The 22,441-nt window shown below is 57.2% G+C and overlaps 2 protein-coding genes across 2 annotated transcripts in view; one reads left to right on the top strand and one right to left on the bottom strand.

Moving 5' to 3' along the window:
- LOC105518428 (kinesin light chain 1) overlaps positions 1 to 3,843 on the top strand; it is a 156,735-nt gene extending 152,892 nt beyond the window's left edge. Inside the window, exons 18-19 of the mRNA XM_011951419.1 lie at positions 2,171 to 2,237; positions 3,363 to 3,843. Of these exons, the coding sequence (XP_011806809.1) occupies positions 2,171 to 2,237; positions 3,363 to 3,428 (133 nt within the window). The 3' untranslated portion in view covers positions 3,429 to 3,843. The remainder of the gene's footprint in view (positions 1 to 2,170; positions 2,238 to 3,362) is intronic.
- A 3,569-nt stretch (positions 3,844 to 7,412) lies between these two features.
- Positions 7,413 to 20,850, bottom strand: XRCC3 (X-ray repair complementing defective repair in Chinese hamster cells 3). Its single transcript, XM_011951422.1, has 8 exons — positions 20,645 to 20,850; positions 20,212 to 20,359; positions 17,722 to 17,859; positions 16,200 to 16,412; positions 12,914 to 13,068; positions 8,801 to 9,013; positions 8,571 to 8,617; positions 7,413 to 8,451 (listed from the first exon to the last, which is right to left on the bottom strand). Exons 1-8 carry the CDS (start codon positions 20,696 to 20,698, stop codon positions 8,232 to 8,234), a joined length of 1,188 nt encoding a protein of 395 aa, XP_011806812.1. The 5' UTR covers positions 20,699 to 20,850; the 3' UTR covers positions 7,413 to 8,231.
- Between the last annotated feature and the right edge of the window lie 1,591 nt (positions 20,851 to 22,441).

Genomic DNA, 22,441 nt, shown 5'->3' with positions numbered 1-22,441 from the left:
GAGTTCTTTCATTTTGTAAAAGGGTTTGAGGGAAGGTTGTGTAGCTCTTTTAAAAAGAGTTAATGGCAGCTGGGTGCAGTGGCTCATGCCTGTTATCCCAACACTTTGGGAGACCAAGGTGGGCGGATCACTTGAGATCAGAAGTTTGAGACCAGCCCGGCCAACATGGCGAAACCACGGCTCTACTAAAAATATAAAAATTAGCCGGGCTGGGTGGCGCATGCCTGTGGTCCCTGCTACTCAGGAGGCTGAGGCAGGAGAATCGCTTGAACCCAGTGGGGCAGAGGTTGCAGTAAGCCAAGATCACATACCACTGCATTTCAGCCGGGGCGATGGAGTGAAACTTCGTCTCAAAAAAAAAGTTAATGGCCACTTTATAGCAAGAATAATTATGTCAGATCATAATTTACTTGTGATTTGTTTTGATTTTATACTTGGTTCTTGAATGGTTCTAGGTAGAGAAAAGCCTGGTTAGGACTCCAGCAATGTCTATTGCGGGCTTCATTGGGATGTTTTTGTTTTGTCCTGGTTGGGACATTTTGGGGGTGAGTTTTGCTTGGGGATAAGGAAATTCAGGTTTTTTGGTGCAGTTGTTCAGCAGTGGCTGGCTAAGTATCTACCATGTGCCAGGCACTGTGCTCACAGCACTGCTGACACATGGGCGGGTGCCCTGGGCTTTCAGCCCCATCCCAGTGTCCTGTGTGAGGCTGTCCCTGTCACCCACCCTTCAAGTCTGTGCCTCAGCCTCACAGCCACCATCCTTGGCTTGCCCAGGAACTGCTGTGTGCATGTTCACTGTCCATGTTGCATGCAGTTCACGTTCAGAATTTAAGTAACCCTCAGTATCGGTTGCTTTAACTTTAAAACTTCAGGTGAGTTTACGTTCAAAGCCATCCATGGTGGTGGTGAACAGACAGTCATTTTATGACCGGGATATAGATAATTTATAGGCTAAAAAATACATCAGATGGGAGGAAAAGTAAATATATGTATAAATTCCTGTATTTCTTTAAATGGAGAGCCATGACTTCATTTTAATTTTGGTTTCTAAGTAGAGAAATACTGGCTTCAGAGTTTATTTTACTAACAGTAAAGTTGATTTCCCTGCTTTTAATATAGAAAGATAAAAAATAGTATATTTATGCATCTTCTTTTAGCAGTGAGTTTTGAGTGTCTCTTCATGATCCCTTAATGGTGATGAGTCTGACATGAGCCCTTGAGCGCCCTCCCTGAAATCCATCAGACTGAAGCAGAGCCTCTCTGCTCCCAGATGGCTCACTTTTTTTTTTTTTTTTTTTTCTGAGACACAGTCTTGCTCTGTCGCCCAGGCTGGAGTACAGTGGTGTGATCTCGGCTCACTGCAACCTCTGCCTCCTGGGTTCAAGTGAATCTTGTGCCTCAGCCTCCAGAGTAGCTGGGATGACAGTGTGCGCCACCACGCCTGGCTAATTTTTTTGCATTTTTAGTAGAGACAGGGTTTCACCATGTTGCCCAGGCTGTTTGTGAACTCTGGGCCTCAAGTGATCCACCCGCCTCAGTCTCCCAAAGTGCTGGGATTACAGGTGTATGCCACCGCGCCTGGCTTTTCTTTTGTTTGTTTTAGTAGATGGAGTCTCACTCTTGCCCAGGCTGGAGTGCAGTGGCTTGATCTTGGCTCACTGCAACCTCTGCCTCCTGGGTTCAGATGATTTTCCTGCCTCAGCCTCCCAAGTAGCTGGAATTACATGCACATGCCACCGCGCCCAGCTAATTTTTTGTATTTTTAGTAGAAGCGGGGTTTCACCATGTTAGCCAGGATGGTCTCGATCTCCTGACCTCATGATCCGCCCGCCTTGGCCTCCCAAAGTGCTGGGATTACAGGTGTGAGCCACCGCGCCCGGCCCCATGAGCCACTTTTTAAAAGTGCAAGTCTAAGGGCACTTTGCGTTTGCATATGGTACTTTAAAAGAAGCATTTTGCTGTGAAAGATGCAGAGAAGCTGTGGTCTTTTCTCCTGGGCACTACATAGAGTGAGACCCAGGACTCCCCTGTTAACCCGAGCAAGATGAAGGCAAGGTCCCGAGAAGCCCCAGTGTCACAGAGGCCTTGGAGGGGCTTTGCTTGTGCTTCCTGTTGCTGGTTGACCAATGTGCTGATCGTTTGTCCTTGCATGTCCGAGTCCGGGTTGCAGCATGAAGCGTGCCAGCTCTCTGAATGTCCTTAACGTGGGTGGCAAGGCTGCTGAAGATCGCTTTCAAGTAAGGAGCCTACCCCGAGTCGTGTCCTAGGCTGCCCAGACCACGCTGGCAGGTCTGCAGGTCCGCGCCAGTCCCCGCTGCGCCCCTGCTCCTGCAGAGGGCTGGGGCCGCCGCCACGTTTGTTCCTAGACAGCCAGTTGTGACAGTCGTGTTTAATATTCTGCGTCACCACTGGTTATGTGCATTATGGGCATGTTCACATGTGAGCATTCTCAGAATATTAATTAATGGTCTCAAATGGTCTTTAAAAATAGTGTAACCTAATTAATTTATTCTGTTAAATTACTATGAAAGCTTGATCAATTGCTAGTTTGTATTAGTTTGTTTGATTTTAGCCTCTCCTAAGTTTATAACTATTAATAATTATCTACTTAAGCTGTTGTCAGAGTTTAAAAGTATTCAAAACTTTATTAACATGATGACTAACGTGTTGTCACTCTGATACTAAAATCTTGAGCACTTGGTGAAGCTGTCCGGATCTCACACAAACACATCAGGTTCACATCTGAAAGTACTGCCTCCCTCCCATCACGGAGGCCGCTTTGAGTTTTCATCCCCTCTGCCCTTTAGTGTGGCTGTCCGTGGGTGGCCGGTGCCTGTGGCTGCTCTAGAACCTGCCTGTTTCCCAGGTGCCTGGAGCCCGCCCGGCTGCTCGAGCTGTTGGGACTTGGCAGTCCCTGCCCGCCCCTGTGCTGGTGCTGAGAGCTCGCGACAGTGGCCAGGCACTGCCCTCCCAGTTGTCCAGATCTACTAATCCTCACAGACAGTTCAGCGCCCCGACCTGTCCCCCATCCCTCTTGGGAGGCAGCCACCTCGGGAAAGCTCTTCCCCAGCCCCCTTCTCGGTGGCTGCCGAAGAGGCTTGTAGGGTGCCGGACATCCTGCTTGAAGCACCCCTAATGGCGAGAGGAAAGAAAGTCTCTTCGTTTCACAGGACTCTGTAGCTGACCCAGTGTTTTGCCCTCTGGTTTCTTGGAGCTTCCACATGCACACTGACCCCTGGGCCTCTCGAGTGCCAACCTAGATTTAGCTGTGCAGCTGGTACTGTGAGGCCTGAGGCCGTTTGAAGCTGGCATCATTTGAAGCCCTGGTTAAGTGTAATTTTTCTATTTGTTTTTTCATGCAGGAACGAAATAATTGTCTGGCCGACTCGCGAGCTCTGAGTGCCAGCCACACTGACCTGGCCCACTGAGGGCCGGCAGGGCTAGGTAACCTGCCTTGGGAGTGTGAGACTGCCCGGCCCTGCCACGCCCTCACCGCCCTGCCCGGAGGCGCCAGCCGCACTCCTTGGCTTCCTTTCCTAGATAGTGACGTCCACCAACCTTGGAGGTGCCTTTTCAAAACACCCGGGCGACCTTGCCCCAGCATTCGGTTACCCGGCCTGCAGTCTCAGTGCCAGGAGCCGCCTCGACCGCGACCCGGCCAGGCTGGCCCACGGAGGCCGAGGTGGCCTCAGCACGCTGGGGGTCGGCTCCTGCTCACGGATGCTGTTGCATTTCCTGCCTGCCACCTTTTTGCCAGGACACCAAACTCTCTTCTAAATTACAATGTTGTAATAAGGCTGTAAATTAGGAACCTGGAAACATGAAGTACCCCTTTCAGAACGAGAGGCATTTAGTGATCTGCGGCAGTAAAGCCTGAAGCATAGTGGACCTCCTGGTCAGTGGGCAGTGAATCCCCTCCCAGCAGGAGCATCTTCTGGGTCTGTTTCCGAGGTCCCCGGGCCTGTGGTCCTGGGCGCCTGTGGGGCCTGGGGCCCCATGCCCACCCCTTTTGAGCAGTGTTCTCTCTCCTGGAGGCCCCTGCACACGAAGCCCATAGAGACGTGCGTTTCACTTTTTAAAAGCGTACGCTTTATAGAATGAGGGAGCACAGTGGACTCTGACAGGAACCTTTTCAAATCAGTGCTGAGGCTGTATTTCTTAGCTGTCCACAGACTAGCCCATAGGTAAAGAGCCTACAAAACAGATGCCGAGGTGAGCAGTGATTCCAAAGACTGGTGCTCAGAAGCGCCACCTCCATGCCAGCCAGCTAGGCTACGGAACGGAGGGGCGGTCTGAAACAGTCGCCATCCCGTGAAAGGTCAGCTTGCCGCTGTCATGTCACAGGGCGGGTGATGGCACAGCAGAGGCTCACACTTGTCGCCTTCAGTCCCTGGAAGCTCCCCATGGGGGCACGGGGCCGAAGGCTGGGGACAGAGCATCCTGGGGTTTTGTTACAAGGCTAGGCTTTAAAATACCTTTAAAAGTTTCATTTCATTTCATCTCGTCTCATATCGCAGGACTGCTGTGTTTGTGAAAACGCATTTGTTTCCACAAGACAAGCTCCATGTAGTCGTCAGCGAGTGCCTGGCACAGGAGCTGCCCTGTGGAGCCAGCGTTGTCCCCAGCTGCTCACCTGTGGCCGTGGCTCCTTTTCTGAGGCTCCTGACTCCATTTTTGCAGGTTCTGATGGATCAGGAGCTTACTTTCTAAATGCTACCTAGAGGTGTTAAAGGAAATTTGATAGGTTCTGTAACAGTGGGTGGGATTAAAAGAAAAAATGTTATATATATATATATGGCTGGGTGCGGTGGTTCATGCCTGTAATCCTGTCATCTTAGCACTTCGGGAGGTTGAGGCGGGAGGATCACTTGAGCCCAGGAGGTCAAGAATAGCTTGGGCAACACAGCGAGTCCCTGTGTCTACCAAAAAAAACCACCATAAATATATAAAATTTGATGGGTTGTGAGAAGCCACCCCCTCAAGAAAGGGGGGTTGTAGAGCAGCTTCCCTTGACAGGTGCCGTGGCTGCCCCCGTAGTGGGCTATGTCTGTGCACAGGCGACAGGCAGGAGGGCTCTGGAGCTTCCCTTGTGGTGGGGGGTGCCTCCTCCCTGTGAGGATGCTGAGCAGAGTTTGGAACCCAGACAGTTTCCCTTAGTGACAGTTCTCTGGAAAGGAGAAAGGGCATTTAGAAGAAGGAAACACGGGGCTGAATATGGAGTTGAATTTTAACCTCTTCAGACTGATGGGTGCACACGAGGTTGTGTGGGGCCTCTGTGGAGCCTGCTCTGGCGTCCAGCCATGGGACCTTAGGGCCGACGTGGCCTCTGCAGCACTGGCTGTGGGAGCACTGTGTGTTGGGATGAGAGAAGCCAGAGGGCCTCCCTGAAGCCAGCTCGTAAAGGAAGGTTCATGTTTCAGAGAGGGAAGCCGCAAGGGAATCTGAGTATCTGATGTTTGAACCCCCCCACCCAATAGAAATGCAGTGATTTAAGCCATTTCCCATCTGGCGGTCTGAATTTTTCCCTCCAGAGGAGAGAAATGGCAGGCCCAGCCATCCCTCCTCCTGTGTTGTCTTTCTGGTGCGGGGACCCCCACGTGAGAGTCAGCACCTGTTTCTTCAGAGTTGCTGTCAAAATAATCACTGCACCCCCCACGGCAGCCGTGTGTGCAGCGCCCAGTCCCAGCCACCATGGCATGGGAGCGTCTGGATCTGTGGGCGGACAGCCTATCTCTGGGTAGTCGGTGCAGCTGTGGCAGAAACCAGGCCCTGGGGAGGTCCTGTGACATGACTGCTTCCCTGAAGCAGCAGCAGTGTGCGGCTCGGGGGTCCTCGGAGGCTGGCGGTGCCCGCGGGTGGCACAGGGGCCCTCTCATGGGCAGCACTTGGTCTTGTGTTTACAGTACTGGAGGAATTCACATCGTTATTTTCTGGATTAAGCTGCTAGAAATATCACGTAATTAGAAATTCAGTGTTTAGAGTAAGATGTGTTAAACATTGATAAAAATGTTACGGCTACAATCTATAACAGGTGTTCCATTGTCATAACTATATGGAATTTTCTTGGAGGTTGTCATTAGCTTCTGTTTGCACTGACTTGTGAGCTGTGTGTACACTGTGGTCAGATTTCTGAATACTGTAGACACTCACCAGCTCTGACCATGTCTTGCTAGGGCCGGCCGGCTGCGTGTGCAGCGGGGCCAGCTGTCTTAGGGCTGATACGTAGACGTGTATTCTGTTTACAATTAGTTCCCCAACGTTGTGGGGAAGAACTTAGGTGGTTTTCAAGTGTTTTATGATATGGTGAGGCAGTGAGGGTCAGGGCCCGTGGTCCCTGAGGAAGGGTCTTCGGGACAAGAGGGACTGTGCTCCCCAGGGCGTGGTGCCTCCCTAAGGGGATGGTCAGTGCTCCTGGGTCGGTGCTGGCCAAGCCAGCCCTTCTGCAGACTGCTGTGGTGGGAGTTCCCTGGGACAGGAAGCCCCTCAGCCCCTTCCCTCCAGGGCAGGAACTGAGCCAGTATGGGCGGGGCCGGCCTGGAGCTTCCAGGCGTGTTCTCTCTGTTCAATGTACCTCTGTCTTTAAGCTGTCTCATTTTCTAATCGCCGGCATGTCTTGCCTAGAAAAGCATTTGGAATTGCTTATGTTCAATTACAGAAATAAAATGTTTTATTTGCTGTTGTAGAATCCCTGCACTTTTGCAGAAAGGCTGTTTTGTAAAAATCCAACCCCAAAATAATTTTTTCCTATGTTCATGCCAGTGATTCTTAACTTTAGGGTCAGAGAGCCTTGATGATGTGATGAAGGTTTTCAACGGATTGTCCCACCCTAGAAAATGGCAAACAGAAAAATTCTGCACTGAGCCGGGGCCACTGCACTGCCACCCTTTACCTCCCCCCCCAACCAGTGCCGGCCCCCCCCCACTGTAGGAACACCCACAGGCTCACCCTGGGCACATGGGGTGGGGGGGTGACAATTTCTGCCTCTGGGTTGTGGGAGGAGTCAAGCCACTTAACAGTTCTGGGCCTCAATTCCCCTACCTGCAAGTGGAGATGTAGTAACAGTACCTATCCCCAGGAGTTGTGAGGAGAACGTACTTCAATGTGCATAAATTACTTAGAGCAGTGCCTGGCAGACAGCAAGAAGCAGGTCCTGGAACTGCATCCATTTATTTGTCAAAGGCCTGGTCGGTGCCAGGCGGCGCGTGGAGGCACTGGGTGGGTGGGAATCAAGGGGGTCACCGCTCTGCCCATGGGGAGGCCACGCCACTCTGCCCGCTGGGTGGATATTTCAGCATCTGCAGCTAGCTCTGTTCCCGAGAGGCTCTTTCTGGCCAGATGTAAGGCCTGGTCACAGTGTGGGACTGGGTCTGCAGGTGGCCCTGCCAGGAGTCCTGCCATATCCCTACCAGAGTGCCGCCCAGACCCCTGGGGCCAGGATACGCTGGGACCCTCCTTCCTCTCAACCTCGGTTCCTCTTTCACCAGAACTGTGTTCCCAGGTGACTGACAAGCCTGTCACGTGCCAGCCCCACGCTGCCCGCTCTCTGTCTGGCTGTGGTGCTGGCACAGGCCACGCTACTAGAGTCAAGGCAGCCTCCCCAACCCCAGGATCTCCTGGACCCAGAAGCTGGAGGTCGGTGGGATACGCTTTCTCCACCTTGTACCACACTGAAGTTTTGTGGGGCACAATGTGTGCCGGGATGGGGCCCCCCAGGATCTAAGGACCCAGAGGTGGGTGAGGAGGAGCTGCCTGCCTGCAGCCCCGCTGTGGCCTGAGTGGGTGGGGGAGTAAAGACAGTCCTGTGTGGAGGGGAGACCTTCGAGGGCAGGGCCCCAAGGCTGAGGGGGTCTGAGGCCTCAGACGTGACCCCAGGTGGGCTTCCATGTGGACAGCAGAAGCAGGGGACTCCCAGGGAGTCACTGTAGGGACACCCCCAGGCCCCAGCCCTGAGAATCACCAGTCCCCAAGGACCAGCTCAGCGGTGGGGACCAGGTGCCCCGCAAGCCGGGCCTGTCCCCAGACCCAGGGAGAGGTGGAACAACAGCTCCCCCAGCTCAGGTGGGGGACTGTGGCCACCACCTTTGGCTGAGAAAGTGGAACCGCTGCCCTGGAAGAGCTCTGTCTGAACCAGGCTCCCAGCTGTGCCACGGCCAAGGCAGACAGCGTTTTAAAGGCGCAAGCCCTGTGTGTCGGGGTTTCTCAGGCAAGGCTCTTCTGCAGCTGCCGCCGTGTCAGTGGGACTGCGTCCCAGGTGTCCCTCGCACCCCTTCTGCACTGATCGTGTAGGAACAGGAGGAGGGGGGCAGGTGGGGGGCAAAGAGCACCCGCAGGGTCCGGGCTGGGCAGCCGAGGGCAGCCTCTTCCTCGCGGAGCCGCTCAGCCAGCAGTCTCACCAGGAGCTGGTTAGCCCAGGTTATGCCAAGGGCTGGGGAAACACGCTCGTCCCAGAACCTGAGAAACAGGAAGCAGGCGAGCTGGTGCTCAGAAGGCTTGGTGGCCCCTGCCCACTTTGGCCCAGCTGTGCCCCTGGCACCTGCACAGAGGTGCATGCACCACATGGCTGCACTCACCCCAGCGGCCCGTGTGCTGCGCCCGGCTCCTCCATGGCCTCTGTCACCTGGAAGAGCACAGTCCAGGTCAGCTGCAACGGCTGCGGGCCTTCCCGATGGTCAGACACAGGCTGCTACCCGCAGGAGCCGGGGCCACCGCACTGCCACCCGCCCCACCTCCAGACCGGCTCTGCTCTCGCATCCTGGCTAAAAGTACGAGCTCACGGGTGCACCCCTGCCTTGGTACCCACCTGGTTGATGCACAGCACAGGGCTCTGGAAGGCACTGCTCAGCTCACGCAGCGCGGCCCCCAGGGACTGCAGACGCCTGGCCCTGGGGGCGGAGGCCTGGCTGTCAAATTCACAGCGGAATGGGGCCGCCACCGAGTCGATGACCACCAGGCGAGCCATGCCCCGAGACAGCAGAACGGGGACCTTCTTATTCACACATTCCAGCAAGGCGTCCTGTGGGGACAGGGCCATGGTGTATGCTGGCCAGCAGGCCCCCGCCCCAGGTGACCAGACCCTGTTTGGAGTGTCACTCGACCGTCTGACTCAAAACCTTCCTCCACACCTGGGGCTGACAGTGCTGGCTCTACAGTCCCCAAACTCTGAGCCCAATTCTGTATTTTTCTCAAAAAGTCTCCAACTATAGAAGCTTCAGGCTCACACAACTGGTTCCCTTGACTCCATGTCCTTCCTCTGGCCCTCCCAGGCAGTCACCCCTTGGCCATGCCAACACCGGCCTCTGCAGAGGCGTCCTTTGCCCAAGCTCCTGAGTCCTTGTGGGGGTCTGCTCTCCCTTCTGCCATGGTTTCACCCTCTCCCCCTCGCAGGTCAGCAGCAACCAGCCCTCTTCTTCGGTGGCCCCATGCCAGGTGCTCAGACCACCCGGACCTGGCCACAGTGCCACCAAATCTAGCCCGTGGTGGCCATGATCCCCTGGGCCACACCCTCTTCCGCCGCTCAGCAAGGCAGGGGCCTAATGCCCTTCAGGCGTTACTCAGGCGAGTCAGGCCTGGCCTGCCTCTGCCAAGGCGTGGGGCACTCTGGGAGACCATCTGGGGGTCAGGATGGAGCTGTAGGTGGAGACACCCTTAAGGCCAGTGCCTCCCGTGCACCCAGGCCTTAGCCCTGTGCTCTGAGTTGGCCTGGCCAAGGGGTGGAAACGGCCCTGTGCCCACCGGCTCCCAGGAGAGCTTCCAGGGGAGGGCTCCTCAGGGAAGGCAGGTGTCCTCGGCTTCCCTCTGGGTGCTGCTGTGGCCTGTGGGTGCCACGGCCATTGGCATGGCTGGCCTGGCCTCTGACCGCAGAGGTTGGTGAGCTGTGGTGATGGGGGAGGGTGGCACAACTGCTCCTGGCACCAAGCAGGGTAGTTCAGGTCCCATGGGCCTTGCCAGCAGCTCTCGCCAGAGCTGCCCCTAGGCTGCCCCTCAAATCCAAGGTCTGCAGCCACACACTGGTGTCACTCACTCCTGGACCTCTGAAGACGCCCTGCACGCCCTGAGTGAAACTCGTCTGTGCTTCGTCTCCAGGGCATCTCTGGCCGAGCCTCTTTTTGTGGAAAACGACAGCAGCAGCAGTGGCCTGGAAGACGCCACCGCTAACGTGAGTTCCACGGCCTGCAGCCCCAGGAAGCAGGCAGCTGGGCCAGGGAGGGACTTCGCATGTGCAGGGACTAGGGAGACTGGGGATGGGCAAGTGGTGACTGCTGCTAGCTGCCCGGCTGCGCCTCCAAGAGGGGCTTGGCTCAGAGAGCCCCACCCTCATGCAAGCCCAAGGCCCACAGAGTAGCGGGTGGGAACGGCACCAGGCTCTGCTTATGCAAGAGAAGGCTGTGTCCACACCCCTGGCCCTCCCCGTGCCAGATGCAGGCCTTTGGTGCTCCAGAGAGGAGAGACCAAAGATGCACCGGTTCCCCATGACCCGTCGGCCCCAGGGAGGCTCACAACCAGCAACACCCTTTTCTCTAGGCAGACTTGGGGTGGGGGCTCCCCAGAGAGCTGTTTTCAGAACAGAACTTAGTAACACTATCAGGTTTTGGGGGCCCAGCCCTGACCTTCTGTCTTCTCTTGCAGTGACCCCAACCTGGCCCTGCTCCAGGATGGGACTGCCGAGTGTGGCCCGGAGCCGGCCCGGGACAGCCAGGGCAGCAGGGAGGGCCCCTGGCTGGGAGCCGGCAGCACTCACTCATTTCTCCTGCATCTGTGTGCATGGGGCACGATACTAATGACCACACGGCTGGTGTGACCTTGGGACTGGGGCTGAGGCTGGGCCTAGGCTGGTGCCGGGGTGTGGCGTGGCCTCTCCCAGGAGACTTGGGGCATGAGCTGGGCCCACAGCTCCCTTCCCATGTGTAACTTCCTCATGTTGTGTGCGATAATGTATTTTACTGTACATTTTTTAAAATTAAACGTTTATATGCCTTATGCTTTACTTCAAAGTTTTTTCTATAAGAACTCTTGGCCGGGCGTGGTGGCTCACTCCTGTAATCCCAGCACTTTGGGAGGCCAAGGTGGGAGGATCACGAGGTCAGGAGATCGAGACCATCCTGGCTAACATGGTGAAACCCCGTCTCTACTAAAAATACAAAAAACTAGCCGGGTGAGATGGTGGGCGCCTGTAGTCCCAGCTGCTCAGGAGGCTGAGGCAGGAGAATGGCGTGAACCCGGGAGGCGGAGTTTGCAGTGAGCTAAGATTGGGCCACCGCACTCCAGCCTGGGCGACAAAGCGAGATTCCGTCTCAAAAAAAAAAAAAAAAAAAAAAAAATTTTAGAAGTGGGGGAATGCCGGACGCGCACGGTGGCTGACGCCTGTAATCCCAGAACTTTGGAAGGCTGAGATGGGCAGATCACGAGGTCAGATCGAGACCATCCTGGCTAACACGGTGAAACCCCGTCTCTACTAAAGATACAAAAAATTAGCCGGGCGTGGTGGCGGGCGCCTGTAGTCCCAGCTACTTGGGAGGCTGAGGCAGAATAGCGTGAACCTGGTAGGTAGAGCTGGAAGTGAGCCGAGGTCGCACCACTGCACTCCCGCCTGGGCAACACGGCGAGACTCCCATCTCAAAAAAAAATAAAAAGAAGTGGGGGAAGGCCTTCCAGCTCTGCCAGACCACAGTCATGTCTAGGGTGGGCTGGACATGGCAGCTGCTCCCCCTGCACAGGGCGGAATTTCCTTATTTGCCTTTGGTCAGGGGTTTACTCCCAAACTTCCCATCTTTTCTTCTGCATCTTTTCTACTTCATCACTTCTCCCTCCTGGGATGATCTCTGTAAACTAAGTGCTGACAGCTCACAGCACTGCTGCCCCAGCTGCAGGGATGCGTCCCAGCCTCTCACGCCTGCTTCCTGGCTGCAGGACGGACTCCACTGGCCCCCCGTGAGTGGCCCCTGCTCTCTGGAAGGCCCTGCCATGGGTCCCTCCTCCAAGCCCAGCCAGTGTCTGCAGGGAAGCTAGCTGCCAGGCAGTGGTCAAGGATCTAGGGTTGCCTGTGTGAGCTGGAGGCCCGGCAGGCCTTGGCCAGGTGGAGCCCCTGCGCCTCCAGGGAGGGCCGTCTTCCCCTCAGAGGCAAGGGTGAAACCAACACAGCTCTCTCACCAGGGCAGCAGCCTGGAGAGCAGGTCCCACCCTTCTCAGGGCGGTGGTCTCCTAGGGCAGCTGGTCAGGGCTCCACAGCCCAGAGAAGGCCCTTGCCACCTGCCTGGGGCTTCTCTTCCCCACTCTGTCTTCATGGGCAGGGCTGACAGATGGTGTACAGGCACCCACTTACATCTGAGTTTCAGATCATGAAGAAAGTTGATCTGAATATGGGCATCCTCATTCTAGAACACGCTTCAAAGCTGCCTAAGATTCAGACGTAACTGGATGTCGCAGCCTGCCGCCCTGCCCGCCTGGCCCACAGCCACTCCTGGCCAGGATTTTGTTTGGCCAAACTGCCATCAGGCTCCTGAGCCTCCTCCTAGGCCCATCTGTGCACGTCCTCGTGAAACCCAGTTCTGGCAGTCCCTGCTGAGATGGCAGCAGGACCCCTGCCCTCCACATCCAGTTGCCCTCAGTAGCTGACTGGTCCATCCTCCACCGTCCCCAGGGGCGGGCAGTCTGATCCCCATGGCCCACCTTCAGCAAGGGTCCTGGCAAGATGCTTCAGCCAGAACCCCCTCCCCTGCCAGTTCCTCTCAGTCACTCTCCATCCTCTGACCCCACCTGCTCCTCGGACGTATACCCCCGTGACCCATGCTGTGTTCAGAGCTGAACCCCATCTCTCCCTGCCCCGCTGTGAGACCTCACTGCCGTGGTGCTTACCTGCCCCAGTGGTCCTGAACAGCTTGCCTTAGGGGTGTCACGGGGCTTCTCCCACACTCACCACATCGGCCACATGCTCGATGAAGATCTGGCTGCCAAATCGGAGCTTCTGAAGCAGCTCTTCAGGAACGTCAGCGCGCAGCCGCGGCTGCTGGGCCATGAGCTGCTGCAGGCGCTTGTGTGGGAAGGCGTCTTCCGTGCAGATGTAGACGGCTCCTGGGAAGCAAGAGTGCCTGATGTGCCCAAGGGACTCCAGACGGGCCTTGACTGCCACACGCATCAAGCGCAGATGTCTCCCACCGTTTCCAACTCTGCCCCTCACAGGTTCTTTGCCCCTGGCCCAGGGAGGGAAGAGGCTGGTGTTGGTTCTCACCCTCCCACTGGCAGCCACCTCAGGCCCAGGTGACCCCTCAGGAGGAATACGGGCTGGGCCTCCACTTCCGACACCCAGGCAAGGACTTCCCCTGTCCCGGGCCCTGGGCTGGAATGGCCACAGATGGGGGACCTCTCCTGCCCCCCGTGCCCCTCTGTCCCCCCACTGCGGGGCAGGAAGCAAGGGGCAGCATCAGGGCAACGCCTTCTGGAAATGGCCCCTGAGCCCCGACACATGGCCACACTCGAGGCCCCCACTGAGCAAGTGTTTCCTCTCTTCCACTTTCAAAGCTTCTGCAATTCCAACAGCCGGCTTGAAAAGACACGTGTTGGCGAGGATGTGGAGAAGGCGGACCCGACCCCTGTGCGCTGCTGCTAGGAATGCAAAGTGGTGCAGCTCGGAGAACAGCCGGCACTTCCTTCGAGAGTTACACACAAATCACATGGCCCAGCGGCCACACTCCCAGGTAGACGCCCAAGAGAAAAAACGGCCAGGAACCCCCGCCCCATTCTGTGTCAGAACTAAGCTTCTGAGAGGCATCTGGCCCACTTGGGGCCAGGGACGTACAAATACTGCTTGGGAGGCCACGTCTCTTGTGGCTGGTTCCCTTCCCCACCAGTGTCCCTAGCCGTGGCTGTGCCCCTAGTCAGGAGGCCACAGCAAGGTCAGGGCCCTGGGGTTCCTCCATCCTGTTGGCTGGAGAGAGGCTGGGCTGGAAGGCTCAGAAGCAGGTGAAACCGGTCAGACAGCCTGTTTTTGTTGTGGTGATGTACTGGGGGCTGCACAGCCATGGGGACATTGTGAAGCTGGCAGGAGGGTCGCTGTGGGCAGCCCAGCAGTGGGCAGGGCTCCAGCAGGCCTGGGAGAGCCTCATGCAGCACAGGACTCGGAATCACTCCACAGCCTGCCTGCCACTTTCTTTTCAAAATTAGGGTCTTTAGGCCGGGCGCGGTGGCTCAAGCCTGTAATCCCAGCACTTTGGGAGGCCGAGATGGGTGGATCATGAGGTCAGGAGATCAAGACCATCCTGGCTAACACGGTGAAACCCCGTCTCTACTAAAAAAATACAAAAAAAATTAGCTGTGCTGGTGGGCTGAGGCAGGAGAATGGCGTGAACCTGGGAGGCGGAGCTTGCAGTGAGCTGAGATCCGGCCACTGCACTCCAGCCTGGGCAGCAGAGCAAGACTCCATCTCAAAAAAAAAAAAAAAAATTAGGATCTTTAGATTGGATCTAGGAAAAGAAGTCATTTCCCCAGAAAAGCACATCTGAGCCCTAACCTTGCACATGGTCACGGCAGCTGCGGGGCCTCCTCCCTGCCCCTGGCCTGCAAGGCTGGACTGTGCTCTCTTCCCACAGCAGTCCCTGGGCTGGGCACAGCTGGGGGATTCAGGGAGGGTGTCCTAAGGCTTCCATGTCCCTGGGGAGTGGGGAGTGTGGGCTTCACTGAAAAGGCCAACGGGGTGGAAGCTCAGGGGGAGTCACTGCACAAATCAGATTTGCATGAAGCCTGGCACGGAGGATGCTGGAGAATGAGGGCGTTTCCTGTCCTGTTCCTGAGCACGCTTGAGTCCCACCTCCACCTCACAGCAGCTCTTCCATGGGGTAAGGGGGAGACTCCCATTTTCTTTTTTTTTTGAGACGGAGTCTCGCTCTTTCGCCCGCGCTGGAGTGCAGTGGCCGGATCTCAGCTCACTGCAAGCTCCGCCTCCCGGGTTTACGCCATTCTCCTGCCTCAGCCTCCCGAGTAGCTGGGACTACAGGCGCCCGCCGCCTCGCCCGGCTAGTTTTTTGTATTTTTTAGTAGAGACGGGGGTTTCACCGTGTTAGCCAGGATGGTCTCGATCTCCTGACCTCGTGATCCGCCCGTCTCGGCCTCCCAAAGTGCTGGGATTACAGGCTTGAGCCACCGCGCCCGGCGAGACTCCCATTTTCAAGGCCAATTCCTATCCTCCCGGCTTGTGGCTGTCTCCAGGCTCACCCCCGAGACCAGCTGCAGGGACTCAGGCACCTGACAGGAGGGTGTCCTCCCCTGGACTGCAGGGACAAAAGCGCCTGTGGCACGAACAGACCCCAGCTGGGCTCTCAGGAGACCCCTCACCCTCCACCCAGCATGGAGGCTCAGGCAGGCACAGCACAGCCTCGGTCCCGGGGATGACGCTGGCCTGAGGGTGGCAGAGGTGAGGTTCCCAGCCACACTGCCGCTGGCAGGTCAGGGCTGTGGGGAGGTGGCTGGCGCAGCCTGTGGGTCCAGGGCCTGGGTCCCGCCCTGTGTGGGAAGTGAGCCTAGCAGGTGCGCTCGAAGGCGCCACCGATGAAAAATGCTGCCACTCTGTGTTCACGTGGAGTTTAAGACAGTGTGGGAGTCGCACGCTGACACCAGGGAATTGGGTTAAAAGGGAAGGAGCTACTAGGAGACGTCTCTCCTACTCACAGCTCAGTGTAAAGCGACATGAGCTTTAACACCTGAGGACCCAAGCAGAGCAGGCGCGCTCTGAACGCTTCAGCAATGCAGGGAGCCCCCGTTTCACAGACAGAGCTATACAGGCTCGTGGGGATGCGCCAGGAGCATACCTGGCCTGGCGGCGGGGCACCCAGGAGAAAGGCCGTGCTGCCCTCCCTGTGCCGCTGGCTCTGTGGACTCCGGGCTTGGCAGCTCTGTGGAACCTGGGCCAGCATCGCTGTGCTCAGCCAGCGATCCTTGGGGGCCTAGCTCTGCTGAGGACAGGCTGCAGGGCAGGCTGCCTGGTGGTGGGGTTCATACCCTCCCACCCCTCCTGCTGTCAGCTGAGCCCAGCCTCACTTCCCCTCCCTGTTCTGGAAGGAGTGAGGACAGTCAGGACCAGAAGAAGGAGGGAGACGCAATGGTAGGAACGGTGCAAGAGGCGGCCACTGCCCCACCTCAACGGAAAGCTGTCCCAAACAGAGCAGGGGCCGCCCACCTGCCCAGACCCCATGGAAGGGATGGCCACTCACCAGCCTCCAGGCCTCCGTGCTGCCGCGGAAACTGCACAGCCAGGCAGAGCTGCAGCGCCAGCTGGGTCTTCCCCACTGAGCTGCGTCCGGCCAGCTCGGTGATGCCGTCCAGGGGCAGGCCACCACGGAGGAGCGAGTCCAGCACCGGGCAGCCGAGGCTCAGGCGCTGGTGCTGGGCCGGGAACCGCTCCTTCTGCTGGTGCAGGTGCAGTGCTGCAGGGCAGGGATGGCGTCAGGCCTGGCTCTCCTGGGCCTGCGGGCAGAGCTGGGGACTGTGGGAGGCACGGCCAGCCTGCCTGTGCCAGGTGCAGTGTGGCTGGAGCAATGGTGCCCGTGGTCACTAGGGGTGAGCAAGGTGCTGAGGGCAGGGAGGGGTGGCCTGGCCAGAAAGGGCGGGTGCACCTGAGATGCAGAGTCAGGGGGAGCCCCAGGGCCACCATCACATGCCCCCAGGGATCCCCCTATGGGGCGACTGCAGCACCAGACACCTTCAGCCAAAGCTTCCAGAGAGCCCCCAGGTGCTCCCTAACAGCCTCTGTGTGAAGAAAAAGGCACCGCTCCATCCAGCTGGGATGCCCTGGGGTGCTGACCATTTCTGAGGCAGCTTTAATGGGCTCCCGCACACGCACACATGTGCAGGCCCCGTGCCGTCAGTGCTCTGCCGCGGACACCGTTCTAGAGCAATGCTAGAGCAATGCTGTCACAGCCTCTCGGCTAAAGGGCCTTGGATGAGCCATTCGACACAGCCTTCTCCACGGCACCGAAGCCCCTCAAGGGGAGGCTCAAGGTGGGACACGCAGTGCAGGCTGCGCTCTTGGCCTGGGGCCCGGGCTGGGAGGAACAGCCTGTCCCTCGAGTCTGCACACTGCCTTGGGCATCCCGGTCAGGTGGAGCAGGCCACCACGACTGTGAGGACTGCCCAGAGCCCTGCCCACGGCACTGTGTGTGTGGCCGTGGCACCTGCCCACCGTGGCAGGCCCAAGTTCAGCATGCTCCTCGGGGCCCGGGTCACTGAGCCACCTGCAGGGGAGGGAGGACCCTGCTCATGCCCGGACCCCGCTGCCCACTGGGGCCCGATGAGATGCAAGGATGGAAACCTTGTCCGTCCAGGCGCATGGGGTTCACTGGGTACCTCCCTCTGCTGCCAAGACCTGGTTTCCCACACGTGGTGGTGGCACTGCGGCCAGGGCCACATCTCACACCGTTCCCACCCTGCCAGAGCCTGAAGGGCTCTGGGTGCTGACTGCCAACTTCACCCCTGCGTCCTGCACCCCCCTCCTCTGGCCCACAGAGCAAGATCCCCAGGAGGCCTCACAGCCCCTCTGTGTCCACCTCACACATCTTCTGACCCGCCCCATGGTTGTGGGACAAGCAAGATGGGAACTCTGGGGCTTGAGCAGCTGCCACATGCCCTGAGGCTGGTCCCTGGGTGGAGTCTGCACAGCCCCACGCCCTGCACCACAGCGATCATGATGCTGGAGCCACATGTCACCCCCGGTGGGAGGTGCCAGGACCCACCTACCTGTAAGGATGCTGCTTCCCCGCAGGTGTAAGGAGGCCGTTCTCAGCAGCTGCCAGACCTCGGGGCTGGAGAGGTTGGTCAGTCTCTTCAAGTCCGATCCAGAAAAGTGTAAAACCTCCTTTACTGATTTCAGTTTGGCTGAAATGACACAGATAAATTACAGGAAACTGTCAGACTGTAGTAATGCAGGGCGACACAGCGACAAAAGGTGCTTTGTAAGAGCGCTGTGAGACCACCGTGCTTCCGATTCTGGGGACAAGGTGGGTAGGGACCAGATCCCCTGCTCCCTGGAAACCCTGGACAGAGTGTGGCCGACGCACGGGCAAGGGGAAAGGGCCGCTGGGCACTGCGCCCTGAGTCTTGGCACTGGTGAGGAGCAGAAGCCAGAAGACGGGGTCGGGCAGGTCCCAGGTGCCAAGAAGAAACGACAGGCACCCAGTTCCATGCCAGCTGGAGACAGTGCTCCAGAAAGGGGCAGCAAAAAAGCAACACCGAGCTTTCCAGCACCCACCCGCCAGGCGCGGAGCCGGGCTGAGCCACGAGCAAGGACACGTGCCCTGGGGAGTGGAGCGCTGGGAGGGAAGCAGAGCCCAAGTCCAAACACTGGCTGTGCAGGGCAGTCAGGGCAGGGGCAGAGCAGTGCGAATCAGAACGGCGGCGGCATCGGTTACAGAGGTGCGGAGCCCCAGGACCTGCCATGTGGGGAGGAGGGCAGACTTCATTTTGGACTCGGACAAGTGCATCGCTTTCTACTTTCAAACTCAGAGAAAGACGACAAATGCTGCAGACTGATCAGCCCATCAGGGAAGTGCGAGGAAGCCCACACGAGAGGGCGCAGCGGCGGACGAAGGGCCCCGCCCGGCCACGGAGACTCACACCCGCGACATCAGAACCCCCTCAACACGGGTGTGCTGGACGCTGCAGTGAAGACAACCATTGTCAGGCTGGAAAACAGTAACCACGGGTGGGATCTTCAGAAAAGCCACACAGAAAACACAAGGAGATGGAGAGGTGGGGATGAAGAAAGCGCCCCTGGGTTTCACCAGATCCAGCAGAGACGGCTTCCCGGGGACAGGCTGCTCCAGAGGGCTCTGTGGGCCCTGAGGATTCGCCAGGATCGGGGCTCTGGTGGGGCAGCTCCCCCGCCCGATGAGTCTCACGGCCCCAGCCCCTTTCACAGTTTCGAAGTCTGCAGGGACTTCTGGAAACATTGGTTTTCGAATGAGACACAGGTGAGAAAGGAACTCCCTGGCTGAGCCCATTCCCCTTCTCTATCCCTGGTCTGCAAGCGTCGTGTCTGCAGCTGTGGCAGCGGCCATGATCACAAGGCCACCAACAGGAGGATAAAAAGCAACAGCCAAGGATGGAAGGGCAGGACAGCGAGGCCCTGCCCAGTCACCAGGTCGCTGCAGCGGCTCCACGAGCACTCCCACTTCTCGCCACAGACGGTGTGCTGAGGTTCAAGTAGCTGAGGCCCTGGGAGACGGGGGAGGATGGAAGATGGAAGGAGGGTCCCCAGACGACAGCTGGGCTGCAGGCATGGAGAGCAGGGGCAGGGGCTGCACGTGGGGCCTGAGCTTTCAGCATTTGCTAACTCGGTGGAAAAAAGATGCTGTAAGAAAGAAAATGATCCCCCACACCCCACATTGTTGAACCACACCAGGTATGCACCAGTCACAACCCTGACAGCTGATGTCACCCAAACCAGGTTCTAACTATGGGCAGGGAGCTGGGGGAAGAGGAAGTTGGGGTACGCAGGTGTAGGGGGGAAGAGGAAGTTGGGGTACACAGGTGTAGGCACACTCAGTCCTCACCGCCCCCAGCAGGAAGTCCATGGATAATCAATAACACTGACAAATCAAACTTTACAACATAAACACATTTAGGAGCCCAGATGTAAACATTTAAAAAAAAAAATAACTAAAAGACGGCCGGGCGCGGTGGCTCACGCCTGTAATCCCAGCACTCTGGGAGGCCGAGGTGGACGGATCACGAGGTCGGGAGATCGAGACCATCCTGGCTAACACGGTGAATCCCATCTCTATTAAAAATACAAAAAATTAGCCGGGCGCGGTGGCGGGCGCCTGTAGTCCCAGCTACTCGGGAGGCTGAGGCAGGAGAATGGCGGGAACCCGGGAGGCGGAGCTTGCCGTGAGCTGAGATCCGGCCACTGCACTCCAGCCCGGGCAACAGAGCGAGACTCCGTCTCAAAAAAAACCAAAAAACAAAAAATTAAAAGACTTTATGTGGCTCCATTTTACCTTTTAGACAATATGCATGTATTACTTTGATAAAAATAAAACTGAAAGAAATCCACGCAGTTAAGAACACACACACACACCTGAAAACCCCACAGTACATCCTACCCTCGGTGTAATAATCAGGGTAGGCAAAGGGAGGAAGGCTTAGCCAGCCAGCATTTTGTTAACCTGCCTTATGTAAAGTGCACAGACCCACCCACACCCCTTATGTAAATAGAAATAAATGTACCTTTCTTAATTGCAGCAATAATTCTGGGATTCAGGTCCAGTAGATCTAAATCCATTCTGTCGGTGGGCTGCCCACCAGGATGAATAACTTCCCAGGAAAGACAGAACGATAGATGCAAATTCTGAAGCACTTGCCTTCGATTCAAAGCCTGTGGGAGGCACGCACCACGGAAGTGACAGCAGTCACTGTGCCTGTGTCATCTGGGCTCTGTCACTGAGGGTGGAAGAGACTTCACTGTACAGGGAAAGCTGTCTAGCTCTATCTAGGGCAACATGTCTGTAATTTACCTCTAAGAATTATTTAGCAGCTTAGAACCCATTCCAGACACTGATGCATTTGAAAAATCCCCCAAACCCACCACATTCACCCCCTGTGGAAAGTGCTAGAAATAAGACCATCCTCCTGCGGCAGGTGAGTGCCCTGCCCGACTCACCTCTCGGGGGCTCAGGGATGACCCACGCGTTTCTGGCTGACTTGACTGAGGCATCTCTTGCACTCTGCAGTTTAATTTCCTTTAAGCGTCTCCCTGGGACTCTGGAAAGAGTGGGAAGGTGAGTCTGGGATTGGCAGAGTGCTCAGGGAATCCGAACATCGGTGGCCTCCAGCGGTCTCAGCAGCCAACAGCAGAAGACAGCTTCCAGGAGGAAGACACTGTGGACCCCACCCAGCCTCTTCCAGGAAGGGAGCTGGCAGCCCTTCCACAGCCCGAGCCCGGCCCAGAGAGGGAGCAGCTCAGCTCTTCTCCTCTCCGGCCTCGGCGGGCTGCTCAGGGACTCAGCCCAGGATCACATAAGGCCTGTTTTTGTCGGCCTCCCAAATGGCAAGAACAAGAGTGTCCAGGGCACCAGGAAACCGGAAGGCAGCAGCCCCGAGGGCCATGTCCTGCAGTGAGGCCCGGCGCCCTCGGCAGTAACCCAGCAGAGGAAAGGGCAGGCCGGGACTTGGAGAAGGCTTTCCCTTGGACCACACAGAATGTGGCACTGGCCTGGATGTGATTACACTGGTCACTCCATGCCCATGCTCAGCCTGCTCAGGGCCAGGTGTGGAACACAGACTGCAGGAGCCACAGGCTGAGGTACGCCCCCAGGCACCCTGTGAGGCGGGCAGGGCAGGGAAGCTGGTGCTCCAGGATGCGTTTCCTGCCCGCGCACCAGGCTCCTGGGGCCCCACGGCCTGTGGATTTTCTGAGCGAGGGACAGGGAGGTGCCCAGGCCTGGTTGCCCAGGCAGGCCTGACAGGAACTGGCGAGAAGCCGCCCTGGAGGGCCGGGTGCAGGCCAAGGCAGGGCGGTGGGGCACTGAAACCAGCTCCAAACTGCTGGCTGGCCAGAGTGAGGAAGTGAAGTTCCCCAGCACAGAAGGCAAATCATAAAGGAATGCCACCTCCAGGGCAGGCACTACACTGCCAAAGGAGATGTGGCCTCGCCTGGCTCTGTGAGTTACTGACCTTGATTGCTGGACTGCAAAAATACAAATCAACTTGAAGGTTGGGCAGATGCTTTGAGACAAGCTATACCCTGCTGGCCTGGGAGCTGGTCCTTGGTCCCAGCCTCTCAGAGAGCTCCCGCTCTCACACTCTCCACTGCTATTAAGGCACACCCCGAACTCTAACCAGATCTCACTTTCCAGGGGCCTGCTCCATCCGGCGGAGCAACTGGACTCTGGCCACTCTGGCACTCGCCTCCCTGCGGCGAATGCACCCCATCCATAGAGGCCCTGCTTCCCTGCCAGGCGTCTTCACCTCCTCCCCTCTCCTCCCCTGAGCACTGTGAACCCGAGAAAAATTCCCTTTGACAATAAACCGTGTGATTCGTGAAATCATACTTTGGTCATCTCCTTATTTCCTCCACACACAAGGACCCCTGCAGCGCCAATGCCCACAGGAGAGGGCAGAGCCAGCCGCACGGACCCCCACCTCACAGGCTTCAACGCGCTGGGTCACTTGAGCCCGGGAGTTCAAGACCAGCCTGGGCAACACAGTAAGACCTATTCTCTACCAAAAAAAAAAAAGAGAAAAAGAAAAACAGCCAGGTACCGTGGTGGTGCTTGCAGTTCCAGCTACTTGAGAGCCCCGGAGGCGGAGGCTGCACTGAGCCCTGATGGCGCCACTGCACTCCAGCCCGGGCGACAGAGTGAGACTGTTTCAAAAAAAACTATAAAAATTCACGCCTTGTAATGAGGAATTAAAGGCGGGATGAACAAACATTTTCTTCCTTTTTTTTTTTTTTTTT

The sequence above is a fragment of the Colobus angolensis genome, unplaced genomic scaffold (assembly GCF_000951035.1).
Source record: "Colobus angolensis palliatus isolate OR3802 unplaced genomic scaffold, Cang.pa_1.0 Scaffold32, whole genome shotgun sequence".
In the NCBI taxonomy this organism is placed as follows: Eukaryota; Metazoa; Chordata; class Mammalia; order Primates; family Cercopithecidae; genus Colobus; species Colobus angolensis.
The sequence above is the reverse complement of the archived record's forward strand: the minus strand, read 5'-3'. Positions and strand labels throughout refer to the sequence as shown.